Source organism: Oryzias latipes, chromosome 16, assembly GCF_053564925.1.
Source record: "Oryzias latipes strain Hd-rR chromosome 16, Olatipes_Hd-rR_3.1".
Taxonomy (NCBI): domain Eukaryota; kingdom Metazoa; phylum Chordata; class Actinopteri; order Beloniformes; family Adrianichthyidae; genus Oryzias; species Oryzias latipes.
Window position 1 is genome coordinate 27,445,550 of NC_136252.1, and position 23,356 is coordinate 27,468,905.

Sequence of the window (23,356 nt, forward strand, 5' to 3'; positions counted from 1 at the left end):
TGCATGGTCTGCCATCTGTGAAGATCATTGCGCAACAGTAAATTCCAGTCCATTTTAAAGGGTAACAGCCATTTATATAATAGTGAACATATATTAGTTTAACAGTCATGCTGGTTGTCTCCTTCTTTGAAGTTTCAACCTCTTCAAAGAGCTCTCTACCTTTTAACCAACTGGGACTTTTTTCTAGTAAGTGATGTGGTAAATGTCCTTCCACAGGACAATTAAAAAGTAGTAATTTTGGGAACATGCAAAACTATTGTGTTAACATAAGTATAAGACAAAAAGAAGAAAAAGAAAAGATGAAACTGTACGTGTTTAAAGTGGAGTGAGCTGTGTTAGAAAAAATAAATAATAAAAGGACCAAAATCTATTTATTATATACATATTTAAAAAGTAGCCTTCTTTTTAACCCTTGTGCTATCTTAAATAACCCCACCCTTACATTGACGTGTAATTCCTACCATGACAAAGGTGGATAAAGGTGGAAAGATTTCATGTAATCCATGGACACCAGTGAAGATCACAAATTGTTGAAGAAAAAAGGTTCAGAGCACTGTCTAGTGGGTCTAGATGACCCAACTCCCAATGTTAAATTGCCTAGGATAGCACAAGGGTTACATAAACTTTTGTCTTTGTTAATTGTACAATACGTAAAACTTTCCAAAGATTACGAGATAGAGGAAAGTTCAGTAATTCTAGAAAATGTTTTCCTACTTTAAACAAAAGCAAGACAAACAAAAAATCGAAATCAATGTGACCTGTCCTTAGCTTCCTCAGAGTAAAAACACAGACACGAACTTCTTTGTTTGGCTTTTAACTGCCTCTTTGTGTGGTATTTCCCCCTGTGTTTGTAAAAAAAAAAGAAAACGTACAGGTTACTGTTTTGGTCAAAACTGTGGCAGTGTTACCACGTGCACTTTGTTGACAAACATGCTAAAGTGAGGATTTTCAGTAAAAGAACAGCAGCTTGTTTTGTGACCACGCAACACAGATGGGGGATGGGCTACGTGATGGTGAAACAAAAGCTGAAACGCCTAGTTTCAGTTAATAAAGCAGCGTAAAAGCGAAACGTTTTTCAGAAATGGGCATGTTGTGACCTGTAGACATTAGAATCTCCCTGAGAAAAAACAAATAAATGGAAAGTATTACGCCACAACACACAGCATTACATAACATACATGTCGACTCGATATAATGTTATGCTGATTGTCATGCTGTGCATTTTTTCAGGACTCTTTCTTAAAAATACAGAGTGAAAACAAATTAATTTATCGGAAGCGTTTGTTTAGTTTAATTCCTCACTTCTCTCAGGAAATACCCGAACCATCTCCACCAAAGGAAATGGGAGGAAGTGTGGTTGACGTCACCCGTCTGGCAACAGGCATGACTGCGTAGGTTTGCCTACACGCTGATTGGTCACCTAACTCGTACTCGAGAGGTGATTGGTTCGATTTCTGCGAGAACAGACTACTTATCTCCTTGGCAGAGTCCATTTTGTTGCAATCGAGTGTCGGGAGGAGAAGTGGCGGTTATACGCCTCATGATAAAACCACCTTAGCCTCGACGGTGATGGGTTTGTAGGAAAAATAGCTTGCTTTGCTTCCTACATTGTCCGCCGAAGGATTCCAGAGGCTAAACTTGTATATTTTTTGACAAAAGGCTTTTCAACAACCAAGCCTTAAAGAAGTCGGTAAGGATAAAACTCAGATTCTAGTACCTCGGCTCGTCGCCATATTGAGTAGCTTCTTTGTTTTGGTTCGATGCCAAAGAGTGACACAGTATCGTAAAAGTACTTTTCTAGTCGTCTCGATGAAACAAGTATGTTATCTAATAACGTTTACATTTTTTTGTTATGTTATCGAATAAAACCATTTAAGCTTATGTTAAAATACATATACCGTTGTGACTATTATGTAATATGTGTGTAATGGAAAATGGATTTTATGGTTTATAAATGAGTTCAAAGCTAATTATAAGCTAGTTTTGGTAGTTTGTGTGTTGTGTAATGACGCAGTTTCTTACACGCCCATCCCCCGTCATTTTTTTCAAATCGAGTAAGACAGAAAATAATTTTAAAGTATTCTCATAGTCGCTTTCATTAGCACATTGTATCGTTACTCACTAATCCGCTTTTGTTTTCGCTTTTAGGAGCTCGACTTCGCGGAACAATCGTGTGCCGGGGTGAATTGATGTTCAGCTCGGCTTCACGGGAAAACATCGCTCATCATTGGCACATGAAAACCTCAGACCTTGCTGGACATAAATGTGCAGCGAGAAGTAGGCAGAAAACTACTTCGAGGACCTGGGGACCGACTGGTGGAGAGAGATTAAAGAAGGATCTCTGCTTCGTCAACATACTACCAGCAAAGAGGTGAGCTGGGTCTGTTTTTCTGCCGAGTGGGGGAGGGGCGTCGCTGCCCTGTCTGGCTGTTGTTTCTGCACGTAGCGCCTCAGCTTGTTTTTGTTCGAACTGAGCATGCGCAGTAGGCGCTTGTCATTGCACGAATATTTTTTCCTGAGTTAAGACTTAAATATGTTTACTCCTGTAGGTGACACATAGTACAGAAACATGGGAGGTGGCGAGAGGTACAACATTCCAATTTCCCACCCTGAAAGGCAAAAGAAGAACCAGCTTGTCAAGGCCAAACAGAGAAGCCGTGACCAGAATGGAGTCGCTGTCTCAGCAGGAGGATTAGGGGGCCTTCACAATCATGGCCACCGTAGGAGCGACAAAGGCGCAGCCTACCACAGGTCTCCGGAGGCGCGGCAGGCCGTGTCTGCAGACAAAAATGCCTCCATGCGTTTTGGCACCAACTACGATCAGAACTGGGAGGGTGCAGTGTCTCACCTCAACACACTCCTGGCCGCCCAGGGCAGCCCCAGCTATGCAGGGCCCAAGTTCAGTGAGCCACCATCACCCAGTGTGCTGCCCAAGCCCCCAAGCCACTGGGTTTCTTTTCCGTCAAGCTCCTTTGATCACAGGGAGATGATGGCTTTCCAGCTCAAGAGTCTACTGAAAGTGCAGGCCTGAGCTACGTCCACACTTCACTTAAAGAGCCAATATACAGACTGCGACCCTATTGAGGTGCTCATCTGCTTGGAATGCTTCAGAGCTGTAATACATTTGGATTTTTGGCTGAAATATTTGCAAAAGAGGCTTACTCGTGTTTAAATTTTTAATGGAATTTTTAATTACAGCTCTGCTGCCTTACTTGTCGGTGCAGTCCTTAATGGAGTCCATTTCTGTAATCTGTTAACTGGATTAAATGTACTTTTAGTTTTGTTGTTAGTGTTTGCTGTAAAAGCCAACAGAGTGAACCTTTTTCCACATAAGAAAACAGGGCTTGTAACATCCGTTAAGTAACAGTCCATTACTTTTATAGTCCATTTCTGTGGACAGACGCCTTTCATTCGTACAGGTTTTAACGACGAACATTTGGAGTGAACTCAAACGCTTCAGGTGCTAAATAACATGAACATTTGTAGCATTTTTTTTAAAGGGCCCCGTAATTTTCTTGATGGTTACATTCCTTGTTTGGAATAAAGACACTCAATAGTTCTGCAGGAGAAAAAAAAGCTATTTTGAGATAAGTGAGGAAGGAAGAGGTGGCCTCAAAGGGTAAGAGACAATGGCACATGGGCCGTAGACCCCAAACTCCTGTATCCTTTCTTTACTGCGCTGTGCGCACATGCACTATGGGAGTTTGGCGTGCCTAAGGTCTGCAACACTCTTATCAAAGCATTATTTTACTTTTGTTTTGGTTGAAAACCGTTTTAATCTCTGTAACCAAAGCAATGTGTTGCTGTATTTCGTTCTTTATCAACAACCTTGTGGCTTTTTTTCCTCCTAACTTCTTGTTTTTTGCCAGCCCCGTTGGTGAATGAGATACAGTCACTTGGCTACTTTCTGTTCCAATCAGTACTGTTACTGCCTTTAAGCTTCAGGTCTTGTCAGCGCAAGGCATGCTTCTAAACCTGCGGAAGAGGACCATGTCATTGACTTGTCCTGTTTGGCTGCATGCCTTAGCTTGGGACGAGGTGAGCTAAGGAGGTTTATTTTGGAGAAGTGGCTTCAGGGGTCCAACGTTAGACGGTCTTTGTGTTTACAAATTCTGCCTCAGAGACTGACTGTTCATGGAAGTGTTGTTGCCTGTCTTTTGTCTAACCCCTTGCACTGCAATCAGACTCTTACCCACAAGCAGCAGAGACGATTTTGTTGACTTTGTGATGCAAAAGGACTTTGATTCTTGTTTTTTTGTGCTTCGGACCTCACTTTAGGATCTTTTTTCCTTTGCAGAATGGAAGGTTTTTACAGCCAACATAAATAAGACAAAACAAAGAGTTGGTATTGAAGAGCCATGTAAATAATGTGTAAAGTACTTGTAGCATATGTACATTTACAGGCTGTTTTGATGCCTGTCTGGCAAAAGTATTTTTAGTATTAACACTGAATGTATAAGACATGCTGAAGATGTCTTATCTTCAATGCTGAAGAATATTTTTGTTAAAAAAAATGTTAAAAATACGGTCTTTACCATATGTCAGTACCCTCTGCACTGTCATCTTCACAGAGGTCTTGCACACATTTTTTATTGTTTTGTATTACAGTTTAAGGTGATCAGATGTTGAGTGCCAATCAAGAAAAAACTGTAACAAATCATGAATTGGATAAAAAAAATGAATTGGATAAGAAGGATCTACATTCATTCAAATTTAAATTATGAATGCGTCTAGCCTAAAAACCAAACAAACCCCTGTCTAAATGGAACAAAGATGGTGCCTGAGTAAAACCCATGCTGGAATAACTTAAATCCAGGTAAAGATCACACAAACAAACAGCACACTTCAGCTATTCTTCCGCTAGCTGATGGTTCAGTGCTGCTTGTTTCTTGATCCTCTCCAAAGCCATGCATGGTAAAGTAACCCAAATTTAAGAATTGGCTGGTTTCCCCTTTTAAAATATGTCACTTAATATGAAAAAAATGTGCCCTTTTTAAAGATTCGTGTCAATTAGAGTTGAATAAATTTAGAAAAATGTTCTTGAATTGACTTTTCAAAAGTATAAAAAATAAAATAAAATTCCCTCCCCTCCCCCTAATTGTGTGTTTGGTGATTTTCTTTGAAAGTAATGGTGAAGCTGTTCATATTTAGCAAGGAAGAAATGGTGTTTATATGATAATGATCCACTAAGTTATTTAGTCAAAAATTTACTAAAGTTAAAAAAGATTTCCTGATTTTTTTTTTTTTTTTCCAGTTAATTTTTAATTCAGGTTAACTTTAATTTAACTAGAAAAAAATGAAATCTGGTTGAAGCAGCACTTCCTGTCAAAATAGTGCTTTTACTCTGAATTTATTTTTCTTTTAACCCTCCAGTAAACTGAGCAGATGTTTTCCTTTTATTTATTTCTGAAAACCACAACCAGACATTTGGCTTCAAATCAAAGCTGTCGGAGCGCTTATAACATTTGGGTTTCTGTTCCAGTTTTTCATGCTCTGTCAGCCTTCCTGGAGAAACTGGATTTTAGTCTGGCTGCTTACTAGATTGTGAGGAACTTTTTTCTCTCATTCTAATCTTTATTTACATTTTGTTTGCAGATCAATGACACCAATCGTCTGTCTTTTAGCTTTATCATCGGAGATAGAGTTTAGCCGATTGCACGTAAAACGCAGAAAAGTCATTCTAACAATGTGCTCAAATGAGAGGTGTGTCATCTTAAAGAATATAGACAAGTTGTGCAGAAATATGTTTAGATATATCAATTCACATTTCACCTTCTCAAAGAGCTATCATACATGGAGTATAGGACTGCAGTAGCTTATTGTTTCAATAAAGCAACAAGCACTAAACCTTTGAGGTCATTAACTTTTGTGGCCCTGGAATAATTTCAGACGTCATAAAACTTTTGATTACAACAATCATCTATTTGTTGTACTTTTAAATCTCTTGAAATCATTTGCAACCCCAAAACAGTTCAAGGATGCATGACATCATTCTTCAAAAGAAATGGCTAAATAGCAAATATGGATAAAATAAATATTTGTCAAAAATTGAAGTTAAGGTAAATTAAGCACAATTTTAAAACTGCATTTCTGAGTCTATTTAGAAAACAAAAACTGTTGACAAGTTAAATAATAGAGACAACAATTACAGAATAAAAACACTCGTGTTTTGACAGGAAGTGCTGCTCCAACCACAAGTCTTACTTACAATTCGACCTGACCTGTTTAGAAAAACATTTGCCTTAAAGAGAAGATATTTTGTTTAACTTTTATTAAACGTGTTATAGATTTGGTTCAGTTTTTCAGATTAACCCTTGTGCTATCCTATGACCTCACCCCTGCATTGACGTGTTCTCCCTACCATGATTAAGGTGGAGAGGATTTCATGTAATCCATGGACACCAGTGAAGATCACAAATCATTGAAGTAAAAAGGTTCAGTGCACCGTCTTGGGCCAACTCCCAATGGTAAAGTGCCTAGGATAGCACAAGGGTTAACGGATCTTTGTGGATGTTGCTCAGTCATCCATAAAAACCAGAGTCAGAATGTTTGGTAAGCACATTTTTTATTAAATAGACATGGTGTTCTTTTGTTGTCAAATTCACATCTTCTTGCTTTTCCTGATGAGTGTTGTTGAGCCAACGGTCATAGTCTGGGAGGAATAATAAAAAAAAAGGTTGTAAAAAGGTTATAAAGTTAGCTTGTATTCAATACCAGTGTTTTTTTAATATTTGATTTAAAAACATGTTTGCTTGTGTGACATTTTGGAGCATGCTTTGTACCTCAACCATTTCTCCTCCTTTGATCTCTTGCACGTGGCAAAATTTGCCAGTTTTGCAGACCAGTTTGCCACCCTCCATGTTGACAACACACTGGTGGGGAAGAGATGCATTAAAGACACAGATTAAAAAGAAAGGCTATTTATGGAGCTTCATTATCTTTGGTGTAGTTTAAATTTGAATGGGAATTAAAAAAATTAGTTAAAACATTTGCATAAAGAACAGATAATGTACTTTACAGCCCAGCAGGGTATCAATGTCTCCCACAACTTATTTCATAATGTTTGCAAATCATTTTTTTTCTCAAAAAGGAGAGGATGAATGAAAATCGTGAACCTTCAGCTTCTTGCCATCCATGGTGGAGATTTCAGCCTCCTTGCCGATGGTGAAGGAGTTGGTCACTGTTCTTCCAGGTGTCTTGGAGGTGATGACGAAGTCGTTGCCCGTCTGTTTGATCTCAGTAACTGGCTTAACATCCTTGGCCAGCTTGATGATATCTTCTGACAACTCTGTTGAGCAAAACATCTGTATTATTTTAGACACTTTCGATGTTTTGAAGACAGAAGCGATGGTTAATGAAGGTAAATCTTCACAGGTAAACTCTTATTCTTACCCAAAGCCCTGAGGAACTCCTCGTAGTTTTCCTGGGAGTACACCTGCCAAGTTCCATTGAAGTCCATTTTTCTTAAAGAGTCTGGGCTTTTCCTTCACCACGGCAGCGAGAGGCTGAGACAGCTGTGTGAGGCGCAACACAACGTGGGGAACAAGCACATCCACCCACACCCTTTTATACCTACAAGCAGGGAGTTCAGCGCCCTGTCTAATGAGTAACAAAGTCCCCGAAGCAAACCACTGTTGTTTGAACAACCGAAAGTTCACTTACTTCTGTTTGGCCAAACCTCAGCATCCACTGACAGGAGTTAAAAGAAGTCTAAAATGGATTTGCTAAAAACATACATCCCACTTTCCCCATCCAAGACACCTGCAACCATTTCCATTCATGCTGATGAGGAGACGATGCAGGTGATGGAGTGGCAGGACCAGACCAACGGGGTTTAACGTTCAACAACGTCAGTGAGATTTGAGAATTGCAGGATTTAAAAGAAAACAGGAAGCCGAGCTGATCCACAGATAAGTCAGTTAATGTCTCAGCAAAATCTAGTCTTTATAAAGCGGTCAGTTAAGCCGACTTTTACTTGACCTTTCCTCTTCATAGTGTGAACATGGTGGACATGGTGCTAAGGTCACTGACACACAGGACTGTGTGCTTTTAAAGAGGAAGGCAAAAAGCACTCGTTGCAAAAGGGAAAAGTTACCAAACGCTCACATTTGTCACAAGACTTGATAATAAAATGATAGGAAGAGAAAAAGCAAGGATAATTATTAACCGGTTGGATTTTTCCTTTACTTAACCAATAAACCAGAATAAAAAAAAGCGCAGCAATTTAAAAACACGTGATTGAAATAAAAAACAGAGAGAAATGACCAAGAATGTCTTTTATTCACAGCACGCAGTTGACAGTTTTAGCCATCTTTGGTTTGCAACAGGAAGCACCTGAAGTTAGACCATGTTGCTGAAGAATCAAATACAGACACTTCATGCAATAGCGGCATTTCAAGAACTTTATATGTCAATACGCCTTTTTAGAGCGAACCTTTTGCTAAAAGTACGCTTGAAGTATACTTAAGTATGTATTGTTAGACCATGTATGTATTGTGTGGAAAGTATACCAACTGAATACTTCAGACAAAACATTTGAGGTTTTCAGTGTATAGATAGTATATAAAAAGTTAACTTTAAGTATACTGCCTCACTTTTAGTATAGAATAAGTATACATGTGGAACACTGTAATAGACTAATTTTGCTAAGGGAGTATTGCAGCTAATGCTTATATTAGACTGGCTAGTTTATCCATACTTATGTGAGCAAACATCCAGTTACACAACTACTTCTGTTTCTAACAAACGATTTCAAATCCCAGAACAATTTGAAATTTTATTGTATAACTAAATAAATTAAACTAAGGACTATGTAGAGTAATATATTTATTTCAAGCAAAAACTGATTTCTTATTTTAATATTTCACTTTTAATAGTGAGTCATGTCTCAGACACTCCCACTCTGCTGTCTTAACCCATCTCCACAGCATTGGCTGGAGGCTTATCCCCATGTCTGTATACACTCACGGTTACGTCAACCGTTTCCGATCCATACTGGTTGCGCACAAAAATGCTGTACTTTCCAGAATCTTCCATGTGGACCTCGTTGACTGTGATGGAGCTGCGTTTGGGCTCCTTGGTGATGGTAAACTGGGTCTGGTCCAAGATTTCCCGATCGTTTCGGAGCCAGAAGATCTCTGGAGCCGGTTCTCCATCGATGAAGCACGTGAGGCACAGAGACTGAGCCAAACAGACGTCCAGAAGACAATCAGCCTCAGAGATGGTTAATCATGATGTTTTAATGAGCTGATCAAGTCTCACCTTCCCCTCCATGATGGCTACCACATCAGGAAGACCTTTGGTCACTTTGGCTCGATCTGAGAAAACAAGGAAACAACAAATGAGCTAAAATCCAGGCAAGACTCTTCGTCACAAAGAAACTTTTAAAAGATTTGAACCAAATCTTACTTTTCTCAACAACGACCAGTTGCCTAAAACAAAAAACAAAAAGGTCACATTAATGATTTGTAAGAATAAACATATGATAAACTAGAAGTTTATTTACTATTTTTGATCTCTTATGCCTCTATAGTCCTTATTACATTGCTTGTGTGGCTTGTTGATGCTCTTATTGACCTGCTTTTGTTCCACTTTAGTGCACATTGTACGTCTAGCAAGTTAGCAGCAATTCAGCCAAATAATACAAGTAGTGGGGCGGCAGTGGCTCAGGCGGTTGAGCAGGTCGTCCAAAGATCGAAGAGTCGGCGGTTCCATCCCCGCTCCCCCCAGCCAACTGTTGTTGTGTCCTTGGGCAAGACACTTCACCCTCCCTGCCTCCAGTGCGGCTCCACTGGTGTGTGAATGTGCATGTATGATCCCGGTGATGGTCAGACGGGCCGTAGGCGCTAACTGGCAGCCACGCCACTGTCAGTCTGCCCCAGGGCAGCTGTGTCTACAACAGTAGATACCATCACCAAGTATGAATGAGGAGTGAATGAATAATGGACACAATGTAAGCGCTTTGAGCATCTGGAAAAGCACAGATAAATCTAATCCAATCATTATAAGTAAAAGAGGCATCTTGAGCGAAAAACCATTCCCCAGGCTCCTGCACGAAACGGATGTTTCAATCCCCATCTTTGTTGAAAAAGAATGTCCACACAGATTAGTTAGTGACACAGAAAGCCATGCAGGACGCCACCTTCAGTGCAAGCCTTACTTCAACCTCTGGTGTTCCCGCAGGGCTTCAGCAAAAGCTGAAACAGTTGGACATTTACAACATTATTAAATGCACTTTATGTTGTTTAAAAACTGTCAACGCTTTTTCCACATACCATCTTCTGAAAGTTCCAGCGTTCGTTTGTGCGTCTCTTTTCCGTCAAACATTTCTAAGGTGTATTTGCCTTTATCTTTCTCTGTTGGGTTCAGGATTTCAATCCAGACACTCTTCATGCTGCTGCCAGGCTTGGATCTGGTTTCCTGGTCAATATTCGTTTCACTGAGAAAAAAAAAAGAGCTAACTTATTTTTTTCAAAAACATATTTCTTCTATTTAAACATATTTTTTGGAAAACATCCAATAAGATAGAAAGATTTGGATGTGTCTGTCGTAGAAGATTTTTTTAGAGTGATTTCCTTAAAAGCTCCACTAGGGGGTGCTGTAAGCCTTTTTGTTCAAACCTTTTCCACATTATTCACTCATTTTATTAACTAATAACGTTACTGTGCATACACACACCTTAAGAGTGTATATTGATAAGCTTTGATATAAATTTAAGTTCCAAGATCCTGAAAAAAAAGGTGTACACAGCAGTACATGATGGTTTTTTATGTACTGTACTTTTTTTGATTAAAACATATCAATCTGGTGTTTACATCAATGCAGTAAAGGTTACATTTTAAAACAAAAACTAATAAACACAAAACCTTAACTTTTTTAAGGGACACTCAAATGAAAACAAAAAAACAATCAGAAAGTAAATGTATAGTATTCTCAGGAATGTTTTGCAGTTTTCTTTGCTTTTGAACAAATAGTAAACTTTGAAATCAATAAAACAACCCCTTCATACATGAACAACGTTCCCGTTCAATTTATTAAATACAGAGCTTGGACGATGATGTGAAATCTCTAGCAGATCAAGGTTTTTTTTTATTGACAGGTTGTTTGTGAACAGTTTCATGCTTAGGACTCACTTGAAGTGCCAGCTGGGTTTCAGGAAGCTCGTGTAGTATCTGAAAGAGCAGTGGAGCTTAAAACCTTCCGTGGAGCTCTGAATCCTCAGCGGACCAGCAGACAACGCTGCGCAGAACCAGGAAGCTTCATTAGTTTATTGTCTGCTTTGTGCATTTCAGTGTTTGATCCTCATTCCCACAGGAATCGAACATTTAACTCACCACAGTGTTTACTCAGCTGCTGCAGAAGCTTGCAGTACTCTTTTTTATGAAAAATGGGAGTTTCAAAGGAATATAGATTAGCATTTTTTCTTCTTATCAATGGAGCATTGAACACAGTGGGAGGTCACGTCTCACCAGCATCCAGTAACTCCAAAGTGCTGACATCTTCTCCTCTTCCGTCACACACCACCGCTCTGTAGGAACCAGCCTCTTTCTGCGTGACCTGTCAGAAAATATTTGACATTGGTTTCATATTTTAGGAATATGCAAAAATAGAATAAGCACATTTTGATCTTGCCTTTGTTAAAAAAGAATTTAACTCACAGAGACCTAGAAGAACTGCACGAAAGACCTGCTTTAAACCTGCACATCACTCTGTTTACGTGCAGTTTCTTCTCACTGTCTCCAGTGTCTAAATGCCACTTCGTATTCTGTTTTTATGGAAAGAGAGCCGTCATTTTCAGTACCTGTGGAACAGTGAGTGAGCTGACCCCAGACGACAGGTCATATTCAGCCTGTGGGATTTCCACGCCATCCTTAAACCACTTTAAAGAGGTCTCCTTTTTCATGTTTGTCAACTGTGAGTAGAGAATCACAGCAGCTTCTGAAGGTTATGTATTTTGATAATTGTATTGAATAAAATTTACATTGAGGACCTGGAGTGACAATAAAAACCCACACCAATTAAAAAACAACAACAACCCACCTCTAGATGACCAAAACCTCCAATTTGACCAGGACAATAAAAATCTAACTTTAAACTTAATTCAAACTAAAGAATCAGAGCTAAATTAATCAAGAGAATTAATCTAGGAAGGCGATTTTCAAGCAAAACATGAGAAAAAATAAACTAGAAACAGCTGTTGCCACTTCTGTTGTGCTGCACTTGGACTCATTGGGGGGCTTTAAGTTGTCACTTTAAGATTTTCAGAGTTTCCCAAAACGGCTCTTTCTGTATATTTACTTAATTTTTTTTACTTAAATTACACTTCTGAGAGAGACCAGATGACTGGTTTAATTAGGGTTCAATACATGAAGCACAGGAACTGTGTTTATGATAGATTCTGGTTTTGCATTTTGATGCAAAAGCAATATAGAGAGCTTAGCCCTGAACCAAAAAACTAAAGAAAACAAAAAACAACAGAATCTCAGCCCCTTGGCAGCAGCATTACCTTTGATTTTTTTAAATGACATTTCTGTGGTACCTCATCTACTTCGTTAAATGTTCACATAGCTGAAAGCTGGATCATAAGGTGACTGAAACACAATTAAACATTTAAAATGCAGTTCATCAAATTACTGCAGGTAGGAAATATAAAAGCATGTCAATCTAACATGTTTTTCCTCTTTTCTTTTCAGACAGCAGACGTTTCTATTGATGTCATCTCTGGGTCAAGACTGTATTTTCTCTTCTACTGACATTAGATGTCGTATAAAGTGACCAGCTAGTTTGTAATCATTTGCTGTAGTGATAAAACAACCATTTTGCTGTTTAGGAGCAAATAATAATTTAACATTCTGCAAATTTTAAAAATATTTTCCCCAATATGCTTGTAAGAATAGCCCATATAGTAAATATATAAAAAGACTATTTTTACCTGAATTAACAAAATAATGTTTTCTGAAATATCTGTTTTTTTTTTGTTATTGATGGTTTAAAGTTCAAATCAGAATTTAAAATATTACATTTAAATATGTCAGAATACAATACAATTTTTGTTTAAAAGAAGGTTTAAAACGTAAATGTACCTTGCATTTTATAATAAGCTCACAATCCTCATTCACACTCCATGTCAGGAATTCCTGGAAATATGGTCCTTTGAAAATAAACAAACAACAATAAAACACATTTTTAAAGAAATGCTCTTTGCAAAATATGGCAGTATAATGACTAAGGTGGTTTCAAATACAGTTACATTTTAAATTCAATAATGAAAAAGTGTTTCCCATGGTTGGAGACTCGCTTTGAATTTAAATGGTGACCATTATGTCAGATAATCAACGTGCACAAGCAGGAACTGGGGAGTTTGTCCTCTACACCCTAAGTCAGAACTTCTTAATCACATCTCAGATGATGAAAACATGTAGATGAGAAGCAGCAAAGACCTCATTTCTTCCACTCTGTTCTCCCTCAGGTTTAAAACTAAAACATTTGTGCCTTTAAATAGAAATGCTTCTTAAAAGTTCTGCTGCACAGCAAAACCTGGGTAAAAATAAGAGGATTTTTATCATGGATTGAGGAATCCCCAGTTTCTACTGTGAAATGCAGATGTTCTGTTTTCAGTTTGGAAGGATGCCTCACCAGCCTTCCTCTGTATGTCCCGCCGATTTGCCTCAGCCAAGGCCAGCGTCTGTCTGAACTCTGCCAGAAACACAGAGAAGCCAGAATAAGTGCAACAAAGTAGAAACCCAACAGGTGATTTGGGGTCGATTTCAGAGCAGAGAATACTGAGACAAGAAAAGTGGTCATGAAGGATTATTTCCTTTAAAAATCAACTCCAATGAAAATGGAGTTTTAACATGTTCTATTAGCATTTTGTTTGGCAGAAAATTTCCTTCTGAGTATTTCTTTATACAAATCATTGTGAATAAGGAAAAAACTTGAAGTAGAACCCAGAATGGCAAGCCACAAGCTCTCTGCTTCACTCTATTCTGATGCATCCACTTGCAGACAAATAGATCCATGCACGTCTTTGTTTTCCTCGTCTGTGCTGGAATCGACCTCAGAACTGTTGGACAGCTGCAGGATTGCTAACCATTTTTGATGCGCCTGTAATGTAAGGTTGGGGGTGTGAGGAGCTGTAAGCTAGTGGTAGAGCATGTAATGTAAACAAAGGGATGATGGGAAGTGGGTGGGGGGCTCGCTTTGTGTCAATGGCAAATTTTCTGAAAAACTCCTGCCGCTCTGCAGAAACGATGTCCTTGAAAACGACACCGTTTTTTTTAAATTTTTTGTCAAAAAAACGGCATTATCATAATTAAAAGACTAATGGGAACGCTTTGAAATGAGATCAACAGACGATCAGAGTGTTATTTTGAATAAATACTGATGTTAAATTGTCAGCATAAGCTGCCAGTCTGTGCATTAGTGTGTTATTTATTTATTTATGAAGCATCTCTTGTGACACGTCTTATTTTCTGTGCAGCCATGTTTGCTGGTTACTAGCTGATGCTTCACTGTGATCCATAATGCAGGCGGCATGAATATGACTCACTTTGATCCACTAAGAGCAACGTGAACTGGTTCTTGGCCCGGCCGTCCCTCAGCTGAGCCGTGTACGAGCCCTTATCCTCCTGAGAGAGCTGATCAAACAGTATCTCCAACAGACCTTTGGCCTTGTCAAAGTTGATTTTACGGTGCTGCAGAAAAAGCAAACAAATATTGCAACAGTACAAGTCAGCGCACGAACAGACAGATAATCTCACAGGGTCCATAGATGCACCCTAAGAGCTGCTGTGTAGAGAGAATAAGTTATGAGTCCGAGGGGCTGAAACAACATGTGCATGTCACAGAGAAAATATTCCCTCTTTTCACACACATAAACAAGCTTTTGAGCATTTTCCCGACTTTTATGCTCATCAAGATACATGTCTGCCTCGCATGTTGATAGGTGTCAGCAGCCTGTGTGATCTGTAATGCATGGCGAGCCTAAAGGCCCTAATGAACTAAACAGCTTTTGAATTCAAAAACCTCAGCTGTAATCACCAAGACGTAATGCATAATCAGTGCTGTTCCATTATTTCAGGAAAATAATGGAATGAATAAAAATGATACTGGCTGAAAGCTGTTCAATATGAAGCAGATGCACTCAAAAAGGCTCATAACCAACCCGGTCTCATCCTAAAATGTGTAGTAGCTACATTTGTCCACATGGAAATGCGTGAGAGTTTTACAAAAACGCCCCCTAAACTGTGAGGGGGATACGTTTCATTTTTCTATTCATTTTCTACGAGCCTTCTCAGGATCACGTGACTTTGGAGGTTTGGCCTGCCGTGAGCAAAAAACATGGCGGATGCACGTTCATTTTTCGGTGGAATATCCCATAAAACAAGATATTTTGAGGACTAATTTTTATTTTGACAACATTTCTAGTGAGAAATATACCATTTTCTTTTAAAATATGCTTTCATTTTGGACATACAGTTTGTAGTTTGCTTGTTTCGTTCAACTTTTTCTCCCAAAGGCTCTGTTACGTTGGAGAAACACGTTAACTTTCATTCATATCTGCAGACGTGCGCGTGGGTCACGTGACTAATATGATTCTCTTTTTTTCCGCAGAAAATGTCATAAAATAAGAGTGATTGTGGACTAATTTATTTTTGAAAACATTTCTAGCAGTATATATCCCCTTTATTTTCGTAATATTGCAGACATGAAGTTGTTTGTTTGTTACGTTCAACTTTTCCTCAAAGGATCTGAAAGCGTCTGATCATTTCCATTCATATATGCGGGCTGACGTGGGTCACGTGACGTGCCTTTCTCTTTTTTTCCTGTGGAAAATCTCGTAAAAAGGTACGTTGCGATTTACTAATTTGTTTTATTTACATTTCTAGGGACCCGTGTATAGGTTCTCTCGTTCCGTGTTGCTGTTGCGGCGATCAGGCTATGATTGACATGTGACAACAAACCGGAAAAATGTTGAGTTCAGGGACGGACCAAAGAGTTCTTTAAATTGATTTTTCTGCATTTTAATTTATTTACACTACGAGTCTAATGGTGTGTGATAAAAAAAACTATAAATATTATGATAAATGAGATGAAACAATTATTTTGATGGATTTTATAAAATATTAGGATCTATTATATTCTTTTTTCTTTAACTGTCAATTTTTTGACGTATCTCATATATTATAGTATTACAATGAAGTGCTCTAATTTATCTGTTAAAAAAGGTTTCATCACTGTTTCCTGTAGTAATTCTCAATAATGTTTTAAATAGGATATATTAAATAGGATATATTATCTAAAGTAAACAGGCTTTTAAGCCTTCAATTTGCCCCAATTGACATGAAGTGCGCATTTCGAAAAGCCAGTGAACGCAGCGTCATACGGGCACCCCCACCCCACTCCCCCGGAAACCCCCGGATGAACCCGCAGGAAGGCGCGCGGCTGAAGAACTCTTGGACAGCTGGAAGGTGGGCGATGCTTTGAACTTTTCTCTGTAGAAATGTAATGTTTAGATTTGGGAAACCAGAGATGGGTTTTTAGTAAAAACGTGTTGGCTGTTTAGGATAAACGTTGAATGACGAGGCGTTTTTCCATCTTAAATTTAAAAGGCCGCAGGATCACGGTGAAGGCCTCTTCTGTATAGAGGACGGGGGCGGAAACGTCACGTGGTCTCCGCAGAGGTAAGTTTCCTTTTGGGTCATTTAGCCAGAAACGGGGGTCTGCAGCCCTTTAAACAGCTAAGAGCATTTAAATGTCTCACTGTCCAGAACTCAGTAGGACACACAAGGTGTCTCTTCAGCCTTTAGAAAATCAAACACTCATTTGCATTTATGTTATTTTGGAAACTGGATAACTACTGGGGTTTACAAAGGCTTTTTTTTTTACACATTGTAGATTTTATGTTGTTAGTACATCTCAGCCAGTATTTCTTTAAGGGCCTATATCATGCAACATCAACGTTTTAAAATTTTAAAGTGTATTATAATGTTAATTCCTCACAAAAACTAATCCACAGCGGTATTTTGATCCATTCACGCATCTCTCAGCATTCCTCTGAAACCCTCTGAGCACCAGCCCCTCCCAATTCACAATAAGAGGGTCCTCACATTGTGACGTCATCATAAGTGAGGAGCAGCCTCTTCTAGGAAGAGCCTGTGCAGCTAAAACCGCCTCCAGGCTAACAGACACGCCCACTTTCTCAATGGAGCTAGTGGTGATCAGCAAAATGCTTTCATTGCACAATATTCACATCCATCTTTGCAAAAGTTTGGATGGAAGAAACGCAGAAACGCTGCAGACGCCGACTCTAGGTTGATGTCATGAAATAGGCGACACCCACAAGAAGAGAAAGGCGGAGCCTCAGAGATCGAGGAAATAGTTTATTCTAAATGGCTAGCATGGTATAGGCCCTCTAAATTGTGCGTCTTCTTCTTTCTCTTTCGGCTTTTCCCATCAGGGGTCGCCACAGCGAATCATCCTTTTCCACATCACTCTATCATGGACATCTTCTACCCTAACATTAGCCAACTTCATGTCCTCTGTTAAGACATCCATGTATCTCCTCTTTGGCCGTCCTCTCGCCCTCCTGCCAGGCAGCTCCATCTCCAACATCCTTCTACCAATATATCCACTATCCCTCCTCTGAACATGTCCAAACCATCTCAGTCTGGCTTCTCTGACTTTGTCCCTAACACAGGCAACATGAGCCGTCCCTCTGATGTACTCGTTCCTTATCCTGTCTAACCTGGTCACTCCTAAGGAGAACCTCAACATCTTCATCTCCGCTACCTCCATCTCAGCCTCTTGTCTCGGTCTCACTGCTACCGTCTCTAACCCATAGAGCAGAGCTGGTCTCACCACTGTCTTGTACACCTTTCCTTTGAGTCTTGCTGGCACTCTTCTGTCACACAACACTCCTGACACTTTCCTCCACCCGCTCCAACCTGCCTGCACTCGCCTCTTCACCTCTTTTCCACACTCCCCATCACACTGAACTGTTGACCCCAAGTACTTAAACTCCTGCACCTTCTTCACCTCAGCCCCCTGTAACCTAACGCTTCTACCTTGATCCCTCTCGTTCAGACACATGTATTCTGTCTTACTACGACTGACCTTCATGCCTCTTCTTTCCAGAGCAAACCTCCACCTCTCTAGCTGTTCCTCCACCTGCTCTCTACTCTCACTGCAAATTACAATGTCATCCGCAAACATCATTGTCCAGGGAGATTCCTGTCTTACCTCGTCTGTCAGCCTGTCCATCAGCATAGCAAACAAAAAAGGACTCAAAGCTGATCCTTGGTGTAGTCCCACCTCCACCTTGAACTCCTCTGTCTGACCTACAGCACATCTCACCACCGTCATACTTCTCTCATACATGTCCTGAACTACTCTGACATACTTCTCTGCCACTCCAGACGACCTCATACAGTACCACAGCTCCTCCCTCGGCACCCTGTCATACGCCTTCTCTAAATCTACGAACACACAATGCAGCTCCTTCTGACTCTAAATTGTGCGTATTGACCTCAAATTGATTTTTTTAGGGTACGTTGTCAGGTTTAAAAAAATTCTTCATAAATGCTGGAATTTCTTAAAATATTGTGCATCACCGCTTGATAGATTATTGAAGCATTATGGGTACTGTAGTCAGGAGCCTGGCACAGTAATACTTTGCTTCAACTGTTGAGTAGATCACCAAGTTGAGTAAAGTGTAAAGTTTGACTTATCTGACTGTTTTGTTTTGCGTGATGCGCTGTGTCGTCTGAAAAATAGGATATTTGTTTGAATTAAAAACATTTTTATTTTTTGTCAGAGAACCGCAAAGGAGCCACATGTGGCTGTGGAGCCTCAGGCTGCAGACCCCTGGTCTAAACAATTATGGCTGATTTGACTGACCACATTTATTTATCCTAGCATTGTCAACAAAGTTAAAGAGCCGCTCCAATGGAAGTCATGTTTTTAAGATCAAACATTTTTCTCTTTATTGAGAACATTAACAAAAATATAAACACATACACAATAATATAAGATTAAAACTGTTTCTGAGTATTTATTCAAATCTCAATGGATCAGGAGAAGATGAAACTGATTGTCTCAAAAAGCTTATAGTTGTGACGCTCTAACTGCCATGAATTGGCCAAAGTCTCTACTCCGCTCCAATTCTGATGCATCCACTTGCAGACAAATACCGGTAGATCCATTAATGTCCTGAGTTCCCTTGTCTGAGCTGGTATCTGGCTCAAAAGTGTACACATGGATAGCTCCAATGTTGCTCATTGATTTTTTTTTTTTTGCTATGCTAATGTCGGCTAGGGCTTGTGAGGTGCTATAAGCTAGCGGGAGAGAGAATCAACAAATGGTTTATGGGAAATTAGCAGAGGCAAACATCTGCACCACAGCTCTGAGGTGAAATTCTTATGAGCTGCTGTGCTGCAGAAAAATGTCTTAAAAAAACAAAATGATCGTAATTAAAAAAAACACTGGGAACGATTTTATACTAGCTAAAAATTCTGTTGGAGTGGGACTTAAAGTCCCACTCCAACAGAATGTCTGATTCCTGATTCTTGTATGTATGTATATACATAAAAGAACCTCATGTTTTTTTCCCTTTCCTCTCTCAGACTGGTCAGTTATTTGGAGACAACATGCACAAATAGTTCCTGGACTGATCTTCTGCTAACTTTGAGATGGAGAAGCTGTCAGGTTCATCTGTTTCAGGGTCCTGCATGCTCTCCCTCCATGTTGGCTGTAGCAGTGGATGGAACTTGCTAAATGTACTGTTTTGAGATCCAACTGGGTTGTGTAAAATTCTTTTCCACCTACATTTTTGATGGTATAAATGTTTTTCTTATGTAAACTTTTCTGTTCTTTTAGGCTCAGTGGTTATTTGGAAGATGCGTTTTTGACCAAAAACACTGTGGTGACCTCCTTTGTGAACTGCATTCATGGGGAAATAGAATATGTAAGGTTATTTTCATGGCCTCTTCCTTAAGAAAATGAACATGCCTGTATATATGTTTTATTGTATTTTGTGTCATATCATCATGTTAATTTACGACATTTATTTGTTTTGATAGAATCCTGGAGATGGGAGATGTGGAGCAGGTAAGTTTGTGGCAGCACCAGAGTCCTCCAACAAGTCTTCTGGCAAAGTAAATGAGGAAGGATCGCAGTCTGCCATCGTGGAGTTTTGCTGAAAGGCCTGAACACGTTCCATCCATGCATCCATATTCTTCCATTCATCAGGAACCAGGTTGTGAGGGCAGCAGTCTAAGCAAAGATGCCCACACTTCCCTCTCCTCCAGCTCCTCTTGGGGGACCCCGGGGCCAGCTGAGAGACGTAGTCTCCCCAGCGTGTCCTGGGTCTCCCTTAGGGCCTCTGCCCTTATTCCTGTTGGAGTTTTTTTCTAACCCCTTATGTTTCAAAAGTTTGCAAACATACATTTTGGTTGAAATGATGAGGATCCGAGGATGAAATCAAGAAGGGACAACATCAGGGAAAGGGACTGAACCGACTGAACAGCTTCCTCTCTTCAGCAGACACATGTTCCCAGTACATATGTGTCAAAAACTGGTAAATACTCATTGAAGATGCATCCTTTTTGTGTAGTTTGTTTTCTCAGTTTAATACATTTTGATCCTTTCATTCTGCACAGACATCCTCGCCGTTCAGGCCAGTGGCTGGAACAAGCGGAAGTCAGAAAAGCTGGAGCAGACGTGACCAGAATGATACCTCCAGGTAAAGACTGTGGTAATGTTGTAGATAAATGTTGGCTTGTTTCTTTCATGTTACTCTCATGCTGTTGATGTGGAATATCTCTTGATTTCTTCAGTATTATTAATACATTAATCTCTTCCCACAAGGACCAATCAAAATGACCCAGAGAAAAACACTGAAGGGCTTTGTCTGAGCATCAGGAAAACAAGAATCAGCTGTCATCAACATATGGTAAAAATCTTTTGTAACCTTTGTGCTATCTTGTGACCCCACCCTCACATTGACGTGTTCTCCCTACCATGACAAAGGTGGATAAAGGTGGAAAGATTTCATGTAATCCATGGACACCAGTGAAGATCACAAATTATTGAAGAAAAAAGGTTCAGAGCACTGTCTAGTGGGTCTAGATGACCCAACTCCCAATGGTAAAGTGCCTAGGATAGCACAAGGGTTACACTTTCTAAAGTTGTTGCATAACTGATCAAGCATGATGTGATGGATTGCAGGTTATGGTGCCATGGTAAAGAACTAAAGGCTCTATGATGTCATGCTGCTGACCAGACTGTGGTTGGTGAAGTCCAGCAGCACTGCAGGTCCTTGAAGTGTGGTTGAAGAGCTCTCCTCCCAGCTTTTGGATGGTTCTGCCCCACACAGCCAGGAGGTTTCTCTTTGTGATCTGCATGGATGTCCAGGGCTTGTGGCATTTATGTGTTTTCTTCTTCATTTCATTTTTAGGCAGCACAGAGTCATTGATGGAGAGAGAACATGAGGGACTAATTGTCTGCTGAGGAGGAGACTTTCTGCAGTTCAAGCCCCAGCTCCACCCCTAAAAAAAGGCTTATATAAAGGAAAACCTCATTTCATTTTTGTACCAATAAATGACTTTTAATTGAAATGAGAGATTTTTTTCTGAACTGCACCAATGAAGGGTTTTTCAACCTAAATTTCAACAATTACATTGTTTTTTACCTCCGTTCAAGTTTCTACAACACTAGCTAAACATTTCAGTGCTCACACCTGTGCTGAAGACACTTCTCATTTTATCTCAAACGTTTTTGCCTTTGATTTGTATGTCCAACACCTTAGAATGAAACACTGTCCTATTAAACTCGTATAATAAATGTGCTATGCATCTCCAAATCCTTTGTCAGGGTACAGACTACATTTTGATTGTAGCAAGGGTACAGACTACATTTTAATTGTAGCAAGACTGAAGTAAAATGTAGCAAAATGACAATGAGTTATCTTAAATTAGGGGTAAATGACATGAGAAATTAAGAATATTAGAAGTGTGGAGAGAAATGTGTGTTTATCAGTATGTTAGCTGCAGGAAGGGTGCTGTCCTTGACACGTTCCTTTACTCAGACAGGATGACAGGTAGGGAAGGGGGTAGCTGATGATCTGCTCCAGTATCTTCAGCACTGAAGCTTCTGTTGCTCTTCTTCAGTTTGATCTGAGAGCCAGACCATGATGCAGTTGGACTGGCTGAGCGGTAGGTTGCCAGCAGCTTCAGACGTGCTGATGTGCCTTGTTGATAACGTCCTGAATGTTAGGAAACCAAGTTAGATCAGCTGAGATGGGCATGCCCAGGAAAGGGAAGCTGTGAACCCTCCTCTGTGCCTACTATAGTCCAAGATGACTTTCATGGTCTTTTATTTGCCGATCAGCCTTACACTATACAGTTTCCGCACTTGTCTACAAAGTTCACCTCAGTGACCTTTAATAAGTCTTTGTTATTGGCAAGTTAATTACTTATATCCAAGACATGGAGATGTGGGTCCAGTATGAGCAGGATTTGGGAAATGGCAGTTGCCAAGAACTCACATGAAGTTTCAAGGTTTTTCCCTTTATTTGGAGGAAAAAAAGTTTTTGTCCTTTGTTTGTTGTGCAGAATTGCAAACCTAGAAAGAAATCAAGTTGAAAGAATTTATATAAATGTATTTGCCCTTCTTTTGACCCTTCTACATCAAGAATATTTGGTGGCTGTTGATTGGCGACTGTGAGATCTCTCCATAGGATTGACATGGGCTGGGCCTCTCAATGACCTTGATATGATTGTTCTTCAGCCATTCCTTGGTTGCCTTGGCTGTAGGTTCTAGGTCACTAACCTGTTGGAAGACCCATCCATGACTGATTTGAAGGGTCCTGGCTTAAGGAGGGTAGGAAGTTCTCACTCAGGATTTTCCATTAATGGCTCCATCAACGTGGTGACGTAGCTCTGTGCAGAAAAATAGCCACAAAGCATAATGCTTCCACCTCCATGTTTGACAGTGGGGAAGCTGTTCTTGGGGTCATAGGTAGCAATTCTCTTCCTCCAAACCCAATGGTTGAGTTGATGCCAAAGAGCTCAGTTCTGTGGCAAACATTCCATTATGCAGAATAAACTGATAAAGCAAACCCTATTTTTCAGTGTGTGATTTTCATTTTTTCATAAATCTTAGGAAAATTTAGATGATAAAAGTAATAAGTATATGAAAACAGTATAATACAGTAAATATGTAAATATTTGATGTGATGAACAATGCTTATCTGATTTAGACCCAACATGGAATATTTTATGACAGACACACATCAAGTTGTGTTATTTAATGCACGTAATTTAGACACAAATGATAGAAATGTTAGGTTTATATGTCA

At 39.7% G+C, this 23,356-nt stretch overlaps 4 protein-coding genes across 21 annotated transcripts in view; 2 read left to right on the forward strand and 2 right to left on the reverse strand.

The window, feature by feature from the left end:
* Positions 1-1,389: 1,389 nt before the first annotated feature.
* pnrc2 (proline-rich nuclear receptor coactivator 2) lies at positions 1,390-5,098 on the forward strand. 2 transcript variants are annotated; one of them, XM_004078306.5, is made up of 3 exons: positions 1,390-1,690; positions 2,149-2,371; positions 2,550-5,098. In XM_004078306.5, the coding sequence occupies exon 3, from the start codon at positions 2,570-2,572 to the stop codon at positions 3,029-3,031; it is 462 nt and encodes a 153-aa protein (XP_004078354.1). In that variant the 5' UTR covers positions 1,390-1,690; positions 2,149-2,371; positions 2,550-2,569; the 3' UTR covers positions 3,032-5,098. The 2 variants fall into 2 exon arrangements, with proteins under 2 accessions (XP_004078354.1, XP_078788874.1); XM_078932748.1 differs by having other exon boundaries at positions 1,483-1,818.
* Positions 5,099-6,548: 1,450 nt separating this feature from the next.
* On the reverse strand, positions 6,549-7,736 carry fabp10a (fatty acid binding protein 10a, liver basic). Of its 2 annotated transcripts, XM_078932750.1 has the most exons (5): positions 7,663-7,736; positions 7,393-7,572; positions 7,116-7,288; positions 6,783-6,872; positions 6,549-6,652 (listed from the first exon to the last, which is right to left on the reverse strand). In XM_078932750.1, the coding sequence occupies exons 2-5, from the start codon at positions 7,457-7,459 to the stop codon at positions 6,602-6,604; spliced, it is 381 nt and encodes a 126-aa protein (XP_078788876.1). In that variant the 5' UTR covers positions 7,460-7,572; positions 7,663-7,736; the 3' UTR covers positions 6,549-6,601. The 2 variants fall into 2 exon arrangements, with proteins under 2 accessions (XP_078788876.1, XP_004078356.1); XM_004078308.4 differs by lacking the exon at positions 7,663-7,736 and having other exon boundaries at positions 7,393-7,579.
* A 525-nt stretch (positions 7,737-8,261) lies between these two features.
* The window catches only part of myom3 (myomesin 3), a 68,886-nt gene continuing 53,791 nt past the window's right edge, over positions 8,262-23,356 (reverse strand). Inside the window, exons 26-37 of one of the 3 annotated variants that reach the window (XM_023964567.2) lie at positions 14,549-14,693; positions 13,636-13,695; positions 13,083-13,150; positions 11,801-11,911; positions 11,469-11,556; positions 11,334-11,372; positions 11,133-11,238; positions 10,275-10,438; positions 10,160-10,196; positions 9,409-9,431; positions 9,262-9,317; positions 8,262-9,180 (exon numbers count right to left, since the gene is read on the reverse strand). In XM_023964567.2, coding sequence (XP_023820335.1) covers positions 8,911-9,180; positions 9,262-9,317; positions 9,409-9,431; positions 10,160-10,196; positions 10,275-10,438; positions 11,133-11,238; positions 11,334-11,372; positions 11,469-11,556; positions 11,801-11,911; positions 13,083-13,150; positions 13,636-13,695; positions 14,549-14,693 — 1,167 coding nt within the window. In that variant the 3' untranslated portion in view covers positions 8,262-8,910. The remainder of the gene's footprint in view (positions 9,181-9,261; positions 9,318-9,408; positions 9,432-10,159; positions 10,197-10,274; positions 10,439-11,132; positions 11,239-11,333; positions 11,373-11,468; positions 11,557-11,800; positions 11,912-13,082; positions 13,151-13,635; positions 13,696-14,548; positions 14,694-23,356) is intronic. The other 2 variants (XM_078932741.1, XM_078932742.1) reach the window with 2 other exon arrangements.
* Positions 15,198-21,614, forward strand: LOC144984428 (uncharacterized). 14 transcript variants are annotated; one of them, XR_013648086.1, is made up of 10 exons: positions 15,199-15,425; positions 16,364-16,469; positions 16,611-16,682; positions 19,876-19,963; positions 20,079-20,575; positions 20,658-20,740; positions 20,866-20,950; positions 21,028-21,144; positions 21,226-21,312; positions 21,455-21,614. XR_013648086.1 is itself a non-coding variant. In XM_078932747.1 (6 exons), the coding sequence occupies exons 1-6, from the start codon at positions 15,347-15,349 to the stop codon at positions 20,259-20,261; spliced, it is 387 nt and encodes a 128-aa protein (XP_078788873.1). In that variant the 5' UTR covers positions 15,198-15,346; the 3' UTR covers positions 20,262-20,494. The 14 variants fall into 14 exon arrangements, 1 of the variants encoding a protein (XP_078788873.1); XR_013648091.1 differs by adding an exon at positions 15,747-15,846 and having other exon boundaries at positions 15,328-15,425; positions 21,226-21,614; XR_013648084.1 differs by having other exon boundaries at positions 21,226-21,614.

Coding starts and splice junctions, on each gene's coding strand:
- pnrc2 (XM_004078306.5), top strand. CDS start 2,570: ATGGGAGGTGGCGAGAGGTACAACATTCCAATTTCCCACCCTGAAAGG.
- fabp10a (XM_078932750.1), bottom strand. CDS start 7,459: ATGGACTTCAATGGAACTTGGCAGGTGTACTCCCAGGAAAACTACGAG. Junction 7,289..7,392: donor GGAGTTCCTCAGGGCTTTGG/GTAAGAATAAGA, acceptor TTTGCTCAACAG/AGTTGTCAGAAGATATCATC. Junction 6,653..6,782: donor AAGGAGGAGAAATGGTTGAG/GTACAAAGCATG, acceptor TATTCCTCCCAG/ACTATGACCGTTGGCTCAAC.
- LOC144984428 (XM_078932747.1), top strand. CDS start 15,347: ATGCACGTTCATTTTTCGGTGGAATATCCCATAAAACAAGATATTTTG. Junction 16,683..19,875: donor GTCACGTGGTCTCCGCAGAG/GTAAGTTTCCTT, acceptor CTGTTCTTTTAG/GCTCAGTGGTTATTTGGAAG. Junction 19,964..20,078: donor TTCATGGGGAAATAGAATAT/GTAAGGTTATTT, acceptor TTGTTTTGATAG/AATCCTGGAGATGGGAGATG.